The 14,428-nt window shown below is 37.6% G+C and overlaps 1 protein-coding gene across 4 annotated transcripts in view; it reads left to right on the plus strand.

Moving 5' to 3' along the window:
* LOC117302100 (rap1 GTPase-activating protein 1-like) overlaps positions 1–6,097 on the plus strand; it is a 48,704-nt gene extending 42,607 nt beyond the window's left edge. For all 4 annotated transcript variants that reach the window (XM_033785896.1, XM_033785894.1, XM_033785895.1 and 1 more), the window contains exons 19-20: positions 4,325–4,410; positions 5,247–6,097. In XM_033785896.1, the coding sequence (XP_033641787.1) occupies positions 4,325–4,410; positions 5,247–5,393 (233 nt within the window). In that variant the 3' untranslated portion in view covers positions 5,394–6,097. The remainder of the gene's footprint in view (positions 1–4,324; positions 4,411–5,246) is intronic.
* The last annotated feature ends 8,331 nt before the right edge of the window (positions 6,098–14,428 follow it).

Consider the following 14,428-nt stretch of genomic DNA (forward strand, 5'->3'; position numbering starts at 1 on the left):
GCTAGCAAAAAAGTTGCTGGCAGTATAAGTACATTATGTATCCACCATAAACATAAACCCGACAAGTTTCAGCCAAAATTTGACAAGTTCACAAGGCCTTGTGAACTTTTTCAGCTAAAATTTGACAAGTTTCAACCAAAACTTTACAAATTCACAAGGCTATAGCCTTGTGAACTTTTTCAGCTAAAATTTGACAAATTCACAAGGCTATATATAGCCTTGTGAACTTTTTCAGCCAGAATTTGACAAGTTTCAGGCAAAACTTTACAAATTCACAAGGCTATATATAGCCTTGTGAACTTTTTCAGCCAAAATTTGACAAATTCACAAGGCTATAGCCTTGTGAACTTTTTCAGCCAGAATTTGGCAAGTTTCAGGCAAAACTTTACAAATTCACAAGGCTATGTACACTTTTCAGCCAAAATTTGACAAATTCACAAGGCTATAGCCTTGTGAACTTTTTCAGCCAGAATTTGGCAAGTTTCAGGCAAAACTTTACAAATTCACAAGGCTATGTACACTTTTCAGCCAAAATTTGACAAATTCACAAGACTATAGCCTTGTGAACTTTTTCAGCCAAAATTTAACAAATTCACAAGGCTATAGCCTTGTGAACTTTTTCAGCAAAAATTTGACAAATTCACCTTGTGAATTCCAGCCAAAATTTGAAAAGTTTCAGGCAAAACTTTACAAATTCACAAGGCTATAGCCTTGTACACTTTTCAGCCAAAATTTGACAAATTCACAAGGCTATAGCCTTGTGAACTTTTTCAGCCAAAATTTGACAAGTTTCAGGCAAAACTTTACAAATTCACAAGGCTATAAGCCTTGTACACTTTTTCAGCCAAAATTTGACAAATTCACAAGACTATAGCCTTGTGAACTTTTTCAGCAAAAATTTGACAAATTCACCTTGTGAATTCCAGCCAAAATTTGAAAAGTTTCAGGCAAAACTTTACAAATTCACAAGGCTATAGCCTTGTACACTTTTCCAGCCAAAATTTGACAAATTCACAAGACTATAGCCTTGTGAACTTTTTCAGCCAAAATTTAACAAATTCACAAGGCTATAGCCTTGTGAACTTTTTCAGCAAAAATTTGACAAATTCACCTTGTGAATTCCAGCCAAAATTTGAAAAGTTTCAGGCAAAACTTTACAAATTCACAAGGCTATAGCCTTGTACACTTTTCAGCCAAAATTTGACAAATTCACAAGGCTATAGCCTTGTGAACTTTTTCAGCCTAAATTTGACAAATTCACAAGGGTATAGCCTTGTGAACTTTTTCAGCCAAAATTTGACAAGTTTCAGGCAAAACTTTACAAATTCACAAGGCTATAGCCTTGTACACTTTTCAGCCAAAATTTGACAAATTCACAAGGCTATAGCCTTGTACACTTTTCAGCCAAATTTTGACAAGTTTTCAGCCAAATTTTGACAAGTTCACAAGGCTATAGCCTTGTGAACTTTTTCAGCTAAAATTTGACAAGTTTCAGCCAAAACTTTACAAATTCACAAGGCTATAGCCTTGTACACTTTTCCAGCCAAAATTTGACAAATTCACAAGACTATAGCCTTGTGAACTTTTTCAGCCAAAATTTAACAAATTCACAAGGCTGTAGCCTTGTGAACTTTTTCAGCAAAAATTTGACAAATTCACAAGGCTATAGCCTTGTGAATTCCAGCCAAAATTTGACAAGTTTCAGGCAAAACTTTACAAATTCACAAGGCTATAGCCTTGTACACTTTTCAGCCAAAATTTGACAAATTCACAAGGCTATAGCCTTGTGAACTTTTTCAGCCAAAATTTGACAAATTCACAAGGCTATAGCCTTGTGAACTTTTTCAGCCAAAATTTGACAAATTCACAAGGGTATAAGCCAAAATTTGACAAGTTTCAGGCAAAACTTTACAAATTCACAAGGCTATAGCCTTGTGAACTTTTTCAGCAAAAATTTGACAAATTCACAAGGCTATAGCCTTGTGAACTTTTTCAGCCAAAATTTGACAAGTTTCAGGCAAAACTTTACAAATTCACAAGGCTATAGCCTTGTACACTTTTTCAGCCAAAATTTGACAAATTCACAAGGCTATAGCCTTGTGAACTTTTTCAGCCAAAATTTGACAAAATCACAAGGCTATATATAGCCTTGAACACTTTTCAGCTAAAATTTGACAAGTTTCAGGCAAAACTATAGCCTTGTACACTTTTTCAGCCAAAATTTGACAAATTCACAAGGCTATAGCCTTGTGAACTTTTTCAGCAAAAATTTGACAAATTCACAAGGAGCCTTGTACACTTTTTCAGCCAAAATTTGACAAATTCACAAGGCTATAGCCTTGTACACTTTTTCAGCAAAAATTTGACAAATTCACAAGGCTATAGCCTTGTGAACTTTTTCAGCAAAAATTTGACAAATTCACAAGGCTATAGCCTTGTGAATTCCAGCCAAAATTTGACAAGTTTCAGGCAAAACTTTACAAATTCACAAGGCTATAGCCTTGTGAACTTTTTCAGCCAAAATTTGACAAATTCACAAGGGTATAGCCTTGTGAACTTTTTCAGCCAAAATTTGACAAGTTTCAGGCAAAACTTTACAAATTCACAAGGCTATAGCCTTGTGAACTTTTTCAGCCAAAATTTGACAAATTCACAAGGGTATAGCCTTGTGAACTTTTTCAGCCAAAATTTGACAAGTTTCAGGCAAAACTTTACAAATTCACAAGGCTATAGCCTTGTGAACTTTTTCAGCTAAAATTTGACAAGTTTCAGGCAAAACTTTACAAATTCACAAGGCTATAGCCTTGTGAACTTTTTCAGCAAAAATTTGACAAATTCACAAGGCTATAGCCTTGTGAACTTTTTCAGCCAAAATTTGACAAGTTTCAGGCAAAACTTTACAAATTCACAAGGCTATAGCCTTGTACACTTTTTCAGCCAAAATTTGACAAATTCACAAGGAGCCTTGTACACTTTTTCAGCCAAAATTTGACAAATTCACAAGGCTATAGCCTTGTGAACTTTTTCAGCCAAGATTTAAAAGTTTCACAAGGCTATAGCCTTGTGAACTTTTTCAGCCAAAATTTGACAAATTCACAAGGCTATAGCCTTGTGAACTTTTTCAGCCAAAATTTGACAAAATCTTAAGGCTATATAGCCTTGAACACTTTTCAGCTAAAATTTGACAAGTTTCAGGCAAAACTTTACAAATTCACAAGGCTATAGCCTTGTGAACTTTTCAGCCAAAATTTGACAAATTCACAAGGCTATATATATAGCCTTGTGAACTTTTCCAGCCAAAATTTGACAAATTCACAAGGCTATAATATAAGCCTTGTGAAATTTTTCAGCAAAACTTTACAAATTCACAAGGCTATAGCCTTGTGAACTTTTTCAGCCAAAATTTGACAAATTCACAAGGCTATAGCCTTGTACACCTTTTCAGCAAAAATTTGACAAGTTTTAGCCAAAACTTTACAAATTCACAAGGCTATAGCCTTGTACACTTTTTCAGCCAAAATTTGACAAATTCACAAGGCTATAGCCTTGTGAACTTTTTCAGCCAAAATTTGACAAAATCACAAGGCTATATATAGCCTTGAACACTTTTCAGCTAAAATTTGACAAGTTTCAGGCAAAACTATAGCCTTGTACACTTTTTCAGCCAAAATTTGACAAATTCACAAGGCTATAGCCTTGTGAACTTTTTCAGCCAAAATTTGACAAAATCACAAGGCTATATAGCCTTGAACACTTTTCAGCTAAAATTTGACAAGTTTCAGGCAAAAATTTACAAATTCACAAGGCTATAGCCTTGTGAACTTTTCAGCCAAAATTTGACAAATTCACAAGGCTATATATATAGCCTTGTGAACTTTTCCAGCCAAAATTTGACAAATTCACAAGGCTATAATATAAGCCTTGTGAAATTTTTCAGCAAAACTTTACAAATTCACAAGGCTATAGCCTTGTGAACTTTTTCAGCCAAAATTTAACAAATTCACAAGGCTATATAATGTGAACTTTTTCAGCCAAAATTTAATAAATTCACAAGGCTATAATGTGAACTTTTCCAGCCAAAATTTGACAAATTCACAAGGCTATAATGTGAACTTTTTCAGCCAAAATTTGACAAGTTTCAGGCAAAACTTTACAAATTCACAAGGCTATAGCCTTGTACACTTTTTCAGCCACAGTTTTACAAATTCACAAGGCTCGTGTACATGTTTCAGCAAAAATTTGAAAACTACACAAGGTTATGCCTTTGTATACATTTTCAGCCAAAATTTGACGATTACAAGTTTAACCATTTTTGTTTTTACAGATACCTTGTCCCAGCAGTTAGAGTTCATGAGAGCTGAGATTAACAAGTTAAAATCAGAGAAGCTCGATCTCATCAGAACAAACGTGGTAAGCATTGAATCTTTCCTTTCACTTTCTTTTCTCATCCATGCTGCTCTTCATCTGTCGTAAAATCACGCTCCATTTGCAAAGAGAACGGTCATGTACGATTGTTTACTTATGGGGCAGTGTAACACCGGGAAGTACTTCATGAATTCTGTATTTAGGGTTGAACAAAGACAAATTTATTGTAGCTGGATTTAAACCAACGACCTCCCGATTAACATGCTGGCTCAGCTAGAGGAGTGCTGGCACCAATAATCCACAGGTCGTTGGTTCAAGTAAATTTGTCTTGATTCAAACCCCAAATCAACTGGACCTACTATTTAATTGTGGTGCCGTTGCTGAGCCACAAGCTGGGTCCGAGATCAGCATTGATGAGGAGAGATGATGGCTCAAACTCTGCCATAAAGATTTCAGCTAGGACTGGGGATGCAGGAGATCCCATGGAGGTCCCAGCTGTCTGCTTGTGGATCTTGTCCTGAGGTGGAAAACAACGAGAAGAAAAATAAGTTTGAAGAAAGTTTGATTATTGATGACAAATCAATGAATCTATGTCCAATATCATGGCTCTGCTTACTGCCGAGTTCAGCGCTAACAAGCACCATTCTCCGCGTACTGTGCAAGCGCCCAAATTCTGCACTAGCTGTGTAAGCGGGACTCTCTACATAAAGTAGGCAAAAACACAAGCATAAATCCCTAACCTTAAAAATATGCTATACTTTAGTGCAGAATTCGCTGCTTCCATAAGCGCCAAATCTTTGCTTACAGAGGAGCCGTGAACTTGAGCCCCGATCTCAGTCCATTTTGTGGTTACTTATAAATTCTACCTCTTTTTTTTCCAGAGCTGGCAACATGACATCAAGAAGTTAAAAGAGAAGGAAACCCGCCACATTGCTGAATTGTCCAGTGCTCAGAAGGAGATCAGCAAACTACGAGAAATCCAAACTATTCAGAATACTGGGTACATTGAGGCACTGTCGAGTGTCTAAAAAGCCCTACACATACACCCCCTTGGGTTATAGAACCACTGGGAACACTTCATGAAATACTCGCAGACATTTTACGAGAAGGAGTAACTCTTACCTGACAATCCGTTCACTTCAAGGAAGGATCATATACTGGCAAAAGGATCATAAAGGATAACGAACTGGCAAAAGACAGCGACTTCACGAAATGATTTCACGGACTGCTGCGTCTTTCTGGAAGAACACCCTTTCAAGATCCACATGATGTGCCTGCAAAGGGGTACGTTTATCAATCTAAGAATAGTTAAAACACCTTTAACTAGGTAAGATTGTCCAAGATATGGAGAGAAACACCCTTGACATCACACTGAGCGAGGAAACTTCTGGAAACACTAGAAACATTCTACAATCAGCTCTAACGATTCTCATAAGAACCAAGTTGCAGTGGTGCTCTCTACTTCACTCTCTACGTTTTAAAGCTTTGCAAGGTGCATAGGGTCAAAGAAATACAAATATTTGGATGGTTAAACGTTGTAATATTCTTGCCTCAAAGAGGCGGTGGTTCTGAAAAGTTGAGTGGGTGTAGAAGTAGGTATCAGGTTTGAAGTCGTTCACTCAGCTTGTGTTAAGCCCCTATCACACAAGAGCAAGTTTACAAGGGTCCCTTGCTAAATTGTAGCACGATTGTAAATTTTTCGTGAAAGGACAACAATTTGTTCTACTGTCCAAGTTCTCTTGCAAAGTCTTGTCAAACATTGCTACATTTTACAACCATGCTAAAATTAAGCAAGGGACCCCAGTTAAATTGCTGTCGTGTGAATAACACTTAAAGGAGGTGATTCTTACTTACTATCTGCCGTCTATGCTTCTGTTGGCATGTAGGGCAGCTATGAAGTTGCTCCACTCTTGTCTGTTTAGGCCCAGTATGGTTCAAGGTCCTCATTTCACCTTCCACAGTTCAACGACAGGTTGTTTTGGGTCTTCCTCTATGCCTTCTGGCATCCACTCGAGAGCTGTCTGGGTGACGTTAGGTTCTCTTCTGAGGACGTGGCCAATCCATTTTCAACTTCTTTTCTGTGAATCTGTTGATTTTGAAAGAGATTGCAAGATGGGAAGAGACTCAGTGTCAGACCACTCGTGTATACAGAAGGAATAGCATTATTATCTAAATAAAAATTCTGATCTATTACCGTCAGTTTTGTTTTTCCTTGTTTAATGGTCCTTTTATCTTCATCCATTTGCTTCCTTTAAAATGTACATAAACATTCGCCCCTGGGAAGGCTTGTAAAGAAAACCTGCATTTGATTAAATCGTGCAGCCTGTACAAATACCTGTATTTATGATTGGAAGAGAAGTACACAGTTTTACCGTTAGATACAGAGTACTATTTAAGTTTTAAAGTAATGACCAAGTTATTTTTGTTTTGTCTTCAATAATAATGTAAAGAAAACCAGCCAAAACAGTGTTTAATTTTTTATAGAATTGGTGATTTCAAAGCAGAATTTCTTTAATAATTTGTCATAATTTTTGTATGATGTTCAGTTGTAAATAAATTTGTATGTCTATTGTAATTCGTGAGAAAATCAATGAACAGCGCCCCCCTTTGTTTTGAAGGAAGAGAGTTCCATGAACTGGGGATAATTGAACTGGAGTGTGTTTTGGCGACCCTAACCAGAAACATTGGTTATCGGTTGAGCGTTTTTTTTGTTTGCGTATTCGGTTGAATGCGGTGATGATGCTGTTTAGACCAATCGGTAACAGACTTGTTGAGTCAGTTAGAATTGGTTGGGGTCGCCAAAATGCACTCCTGAACATGAATGAACAAGAACAGGCTGCGGCCATCTTTGTATAGTACCCCAATTGCCAATACTGCTGACAATCAATGCATATGAAGGGACCAGCCTACTTTCTAGACTGATTTGGTTTGATGACATTCAAAGAACACGAATGATGTATAAGTAACAACTGTTATAACCTTAAAAGTAATAAACCTTTTTTTGCAGTGTGGACCACTTGAAATATTACTTCTAGAAACGCTGTCTGCATTATGGACAACTTAGTTTTTAAATTAGATAAATACTTAAATAGGCTGCAAGAAAATCAAACAATCAATGCAGCTTGTGTTGAGGTAGACCAAGGTGTTGTCAAAGTTTAGATTAACGTCTTTTGAAATGATGGTGTTAAATTTTTACTGGAGACTTAAACATAAACTGTGTTTGCTATAATGCAAAAACAAATAGTTAAAGTTTATTTAAATAATACATGATCTGAAGTGTGATGTAAAATTAATCCAGGGTATTGAGTTTATTGTACATTGTTTTTTTTTTTTCCTTTTGTTTTTCGAAATGGAGTGTAAATATTTTCATGGAATTATAAAACAAAATCTTGTGAGGTGTGTGCGTGTAAATAGAAATGTAAAAAATAATGGGATTGTTTAATTAGCTTCACAGATTGTATCTGACATAAATATAGTTGTGAATAAAAAGAACAAAGTTTGTTTGGGAATGGTAAAACCAAAAACAACCCTTAGTTACTTCTTTCCCTTTTTTTTTTGAATCTATTTAAACTTTTAATGCTACAGTCATAGTATAGGAGACTTACCACTTGATCAGCACAACTCCTTTTGCTCTCATGTTCCAAAGTACATCTATCTGCTGGTGGAATCGACAATCAATAGTGAATTTTTAAACGTCGCTAGACTATTTTTAGGGTGAACAAAAAAGAAAATTGGCGTAGACATGTACCTAGCTTTACCATTCGTGTAAAAGCTGCAAATGACTGTAAATAAATGGGCTGAATTGCAATGCGGGCATTTGCTTAGGTTCTTGTATCGAGTGGTCTAGTGGTTAGACTGCAGGACTTGCAACCAAAAGGTTGTGGGTTTGAAGCCTACCCAAGTTAAAGTTTCACAGTGACTAGAATAATTGTAGTCACCATGGTCAAGTGATTAGACTGCAGGACTAGAAATCACAAGGTTGTTGGTTTGAATCCTACCCAAGGTATGTTTCACAATGACTAGAGTAAGTATTGGCAGCATATTGCGCCACAGCACCTAGTAAACCATTACATGGTACTATGTCAAAGGAGTAGATCTCATAATTCAAATGTAGTCCCACATACAAGTACCTTGCAAGAAATGCTGTATGTTACAGCGCCTTGAGCATCACTGAGAGACAGATATGACGTCTTACAAGAAACCACTATTTATTGTCATATTTTGTAAAGATATTCTGAATGATGGATTTATCGAATAGAATTTTGTGAATGGTTTCGGTTGTTTTATTACACTATCCTATTTAGCCTCTTGACCTAAAAGCTATTAAATTGTATTAATGTATGCCGACATTCAAATGAGCACATTCTTCATGGTTGACTAATCTATAGAGAAATGCCTTGGATTTAAAGTAATACTTACATTATATCGATTAGCCTACAACTAAGTACGCAAAGCCCTGTGTACCATGAAGGATGGACGGACTTATGAGTTTGTAAGTTTGGATTGTTTTACAACTACTGTTAATGGCTCTTGACCCCAAAAGTTATAAATTTGAATCAATGTATGCCAACTTTTAAACGAGCACATTCTTTATGGATGAGTCATCAGTACAAGAAATGCTTTGGCCTTAAAGTATAGGCTTGTCAAAATATTGTACAATTTCTCAATGTTTTTGGGGGTTATTTGGTTAGTTATAAAGTGCTGTGTACTTACCATTATTCATCTTGCCCTACACAAAAGTATGACAAGGGCTGCAGGATCCAAAGGCACCTTGGTGGAGTTCCAACCCACAACCTTCCTCACTTGAAGCAGTACTTTTACCGCTAGACCATCGAGCTCAACACCTGTTGACAAAGAGACAAATTGGAATCATTTAATAGCAATGGGTTAATTTGAAGCATATAATTAGCAATGGATTTCATTATCAAACTTAATTGATTGCAAGTAGAGATATTTTACTGAGGTGAACATAAAATAATAACTTAGCTTTGTTATGTAAACAAAGGTTCATTGTCAAAGACCACGTAACCGATATTTACAACAAGAATTACCTTGTACATTCGTGAGGCCTTCTGGCCGGCAAGAAACGACACTGGTCATAATTTCCACATAAATTCAAAAGTTGTTCAAAATAATGACGACTGGGGTCAATTTTACAAAGATAGTTCTAACTATAAGGACTAGTCCTAGGACTCTTGAAGGTTTATTAAAAACTTAAGGCTAGTCCTAAGTTAGGGTGAGTAACCCGTCCTAACTCCAGATAAGCCTAGTCTTAAACTCTTTGTGAAATCAACAACTCGTCTTGTTAGAGCAATTCTGAGGCAGTAATCATTTTGAGCAACATGCCCTTTGAAATTGTGTGGTTTTCCCCCAAATCCAAAATCTGCTTAACATAATTTTACATAAAATCTGACTCCACAAAATGGTAAGCATGTCAGATATTAGAAGCTTGTGGAGTTTTTAGTGCAAGGGGTGTATGGTATAGTGACATACTACTAATGTAAAACTTGACTTCTACTGTGCATTCATTGTATGTCGTACTTTGCAGACATAATGTAGGGTTACTTAAACCTTAATAAAACCCTTGTGAAATTTGTGATAATTTTGTAAGATGAAGATTATTTTCTAACCTAAACTTTTAAAAACTGCAGAGTACCTTTGCATTAAATCAGTGTTGCAAATTGAAATACAATGTCAGCTTGAACTCCAGCTGTTAAGGGCAGCAAATAAAAAATAAAGCGAAACTTAAGCTCTGTGTCATTTCTGAGTATAGTATTTGAAGAATTTAGATGAAACACATAATATATGTGTCCATTGTTCTGTTATAGTCTGGTGTCTGACTCGAGACTAACAAATTAAGAATGACAGCTTTCAAATAAAAATGTATTACCCAGCATTGACATTCATACTAATGTAATAAATACGATTATGTGAACTCTTAAGTCTTAACACTAAAAGTATACTTGCCTTTCGGATAATCTGTTTGACCTAAAGCTCCTGACAATTTCTGTAAAGGGTTTCATGATGTCATTGGGGTCAGATTGACGCGTGAAGGTGAACAATATTGGTGTCTGCAAGAAGACTGCCACTGTCTGGATTCATACAAAGATCTGAAAGGGGAAAACAAGGCAAAATAAAAACATTGTTGAGAATTGTATTACCTCAATGTTCTGACGCCATCAGGTATCAACATAATAGTAAAATCAAGGGAGAATACTTTTAAAGGAACACGTTGCCTTGGATCGGTCGAGTTGGTCTTTGAAAAATGTTCTTTAACTGTTTGTTATAAAATCGATATGGTTAGAAAGATGTTGTAAAGGTAGAATACAATGATCCACACAAATATGCCTCAAAATTGCACGGTTTTCTTTTTACCTCGTCGACTAACGCGGTCGGCCATTTATGGGAGTCAAAAATTTGACTCCCATAAATGGCCGATCGTGTTAGTTCGCGACGTAAAATGAAAACCGTGCAATTTTGAGTAATAATTGTGTGGATCATTTTATTCTACTTTTAAAACATCTTTCCAACCATATGCATTTCATAACAAACGGTTTCAAACGCTTTTTCAAGACTAACTCGTCCGATCCAAGGCAACGTGTTCCTTTAAGAAACAGTCCCCTTTTCAACCGCATTATATAAATCAGTTCAAAGTCCCTGCAACATCATTTCATACTCACACATGAGCCATATTTCCTATCCGGTTCAATGAACAGAACTTTTCTTGAAAACCACTTTTCTTGAAACAGTTTGAAGGACATGACCCAAGGGATCCCCAACCAAAGCCAAGAGTAATAAAACTCGCCCCCCCCCCCCCCAATAATAAAAGGTGAAAAAAAGAAACACTCACCCGATCACTATAGATTTTGAACACGCCAATTCAATACTTTCCAAAAATACTAAAGTAGATTTCCCACATAAATCAGCTACACATCGACCAATTTTCTTGATCAATTCATAGGCATTTTTCCAAGAAGAAGTTTATGTTACCTTTGGGGGTAGAGTATCACCCTGGCCTGGCGACCCGGAAGTCCGTCTCCTTAAAGTGCCACATCTCACGAAGAAACACACAGCTCGTCTTGGGATGAAAAATAAATGACATCCAACTTTCTTGAAATTCTCGTACCTGCAACATCGGCATAGAAATGTAAACAATGAAGTATGTTGGTGGTAACATACTCATACTCCGAGACCCTGGTGTATTTTCCTATTCCCCACTCTTACCCTCCCCTAACCTTACCCCAGCACTACCATGCACATCACGAATTGGGGGTCACGGTCGGAACATAGGAGTGTCGGAGCATAGGGGCGTCGGAATTTAAAGCATTCCCCATTCTGATTTAGGGTCAAACCATTATAAACAAATATAAACAAATGGAAATTATCCAGAATACGCATATAAAATTAATGAGTATTGGCGAATCTTAGCCACTTTTTGTACTCGCATTTTTAACATACCTATTTAAGGTTCATTTTCCCGGAAATTTTTGTTTCCAAATTATCCACTTGCCCCCCCCCCCCCCCCCCCCCCCCCTTACCAACATGCTCCCCTAGTCAGGACATGTTTCCCGTGCATGTTTCTTCTAAGGAAGTCAACTTTTATTACGAAAACAAAGTACGAGGAGCAACTCCGAAAAGATAAATTCAGCCCAGTTGTCTCGTGAAACACACCACCAAAGCATAATGTGTGTGTCTGGTAAATTGCGTGAATCGGGGCACCAGCCACAACAAAACTTCTTGTACTTATGTTAAGCATTACTATTATGTGCTTAGCAAGATTTGTGGAAATGGGCCCTGCTTACCACATACTCTGCGCTTACGGCCAATGGAGTTATTTGCTTTTAGTCACTAAAGATATGCACGAGTATAATTCCCAAGTTTATTTTTATAACACAAAGAAATAAAAAAGAAATGGAATCTGGTATCAGTTTGATTAAACTTGTTTACCACTACCTTTATTCACATTGACATAATAATTTACATGTTTTATCCAGCTCTAAACTTCTGCGTTTTCAATTAGTTTTTATAAAGGAGTTACTGGTCGCGGAATGAGAAAGTACAGAAATAATATTTACAGACAATAATCACATAAAGGTTTGGTTGTTGACAGAAACTGATCACCGCATTGTTAATAGCATTGTAATAGTGTAGCTCGATGTTAAGGGGCACTGGGGTCGATTTCACAAAGAGTTAGGACTAGTCCTAACTTAGGACTAGTCCTAGGAGATATACAAATTGCATGGATAGTCCTAAGTTAGGACGAGTAACTGGTCCTAACTCGAGATAAGACTAGTCCTAACTCTTTGTGAAATTCACCCCAGGACACGTTTGGTTAAAATGTCAAAGACGAGTTTCCTCACTTTGGATCCCAAAATATTAATAAAATGTTAAATCTGTGAAAATTTGGACTCCAGTGCCATCAAAGTTGCAAAAGAATAATTAACGAAAAAACACAATTATTGCACAAATGGGTGAGCTAATAAAGTGCTTCAGGACTGAGATCTTTTAGCATTTGAGTGCGAAATTACCTCTTTCTCAAAAACTATACGTTACTTCAGAGGGAGCCGTTTTCACGATGTTTAGTGCTATAAACAGCTCCCCATTGCATGTTACTAAGTTGTTACGCAAAAAGTTATCTTTTAGTAATTGACAATGAAGTCTTTTAAAAACGACCAAAGGTTTCTTTTAATAATAATATTTTATGGAAGTAAACTTGACCACAAACTTGAAGCTGGTAAAAGTAACTGGTAAGCGGTTTGTGGTGCACCACATGTGGTTCGCGGGATACAACACCAACCTCAAACCGACCAAAAGCTAAACAAACAAGCCTCAAATCTACATTACGCGATCATCAAAATAAATAATTGACTTTAAAAAAATAATTGACTTTAATAAACAAATTGCTTGAAAGTTAATGTTGAAGACTGATGACACTCTCATGTTTGAATAATTTACATTATTATAATTTATACAAAAGTCTATCAAAAATTACTGCAGACTGTTTTTTGTTGAAGATTATTCCTCCTACTAAGTTCGTAATTAGATCCTTTTCTTTTTTAAAGGCACATCAAATCGGAGAGATTGCCGATACGTATATTATTCTCGGTTGTTTGTGATGGGTGTGGTCGACCACACCCACCCGGGAGGTCGACTTCTTAATAAACATCACTATAATAATAAATGACATTACAGTAAACAAAACGGTCGCCCCGAACCAAGGAAAGTCACCATCAGATGGTTTTTGATGAGTATGAAACGGCAAGAAACTGGTTGTCGACGAAGCTGCAGTGACTGGGCTCTCATCCTGGGAAGTGACTGACTCGATGGTCGGCAAACTGGTAGGCGAAGGGGCATGGGAATTGGTCGGCAAGAAGGCAGACACGACAGCGTTTGGCATTACGGTAGGCGAGTCTGTAGGCAAGATGGTGGTAGGCAATATGGTAGGCGAGTTGGTCGGCGAGTCTGCAGGCAAGATGGTGTTCGGCAAAACGGTAGGCGAGTCGGTAGGCGAGTTGGAAGGCGAGACGGTAGGCGAGTTGGTAGGCAATATGGCGGTAGGCAAGACGGTAGGCGAGTTGGTAGGCAAGATGGCGGCCGGTAAGACGGTAGGCGAGTTTGTAGGCGAGTCGGTAGGTAAGATGATGGTAGGCAAGACGGCAGGCGAGTTGGTTGGCAAGACGGCGCTCAACAAGACGGTAGGCGAGTTTGTAGGCGGGTCGGTAGCCAAGATGGCGTTTGGCAAGGTGGTAGGTGAGTTGGTAGGCGAGTTGGTAGGCAAGATGGTAGGCGAGTTGGTAGGCGAGATGGTAGGCGAGTTGGTTGGCAATATGGTAGGCGAGTTGGTAGGCAAGATGGTGGTAGGCAAGACGGTGGTAGGCAAGACGATAGGTGAGTTGGTAGGCGAGTCGGTAGGCAAGATGGCGGTAGGCAAGTCGGTAGGCGAGTTGGTAGGCGAGTTGGTAGGCAAGATGGCGGTCGGAAAGTCTGTAGAATCGGTAGTGGTTGATTCTACAGGGTTGAAATGAATCCTGCTGTTGAGCCGAGTTGTAAGAGTTTGCATTAA

The sequence above is a fragment of the Asterias rubens genome, chromosome 18, assembly GCF_902459465.1.
Source record: "Asterias rubens chromosome 18, eAstRub1.3, whole genome shotgun sequence".
NCBI lineage: Eukaryota > Metazoa > Echinodermata > Asteroidea > Forcipulatida > Asteriidae > Asterias > Asterias rubens.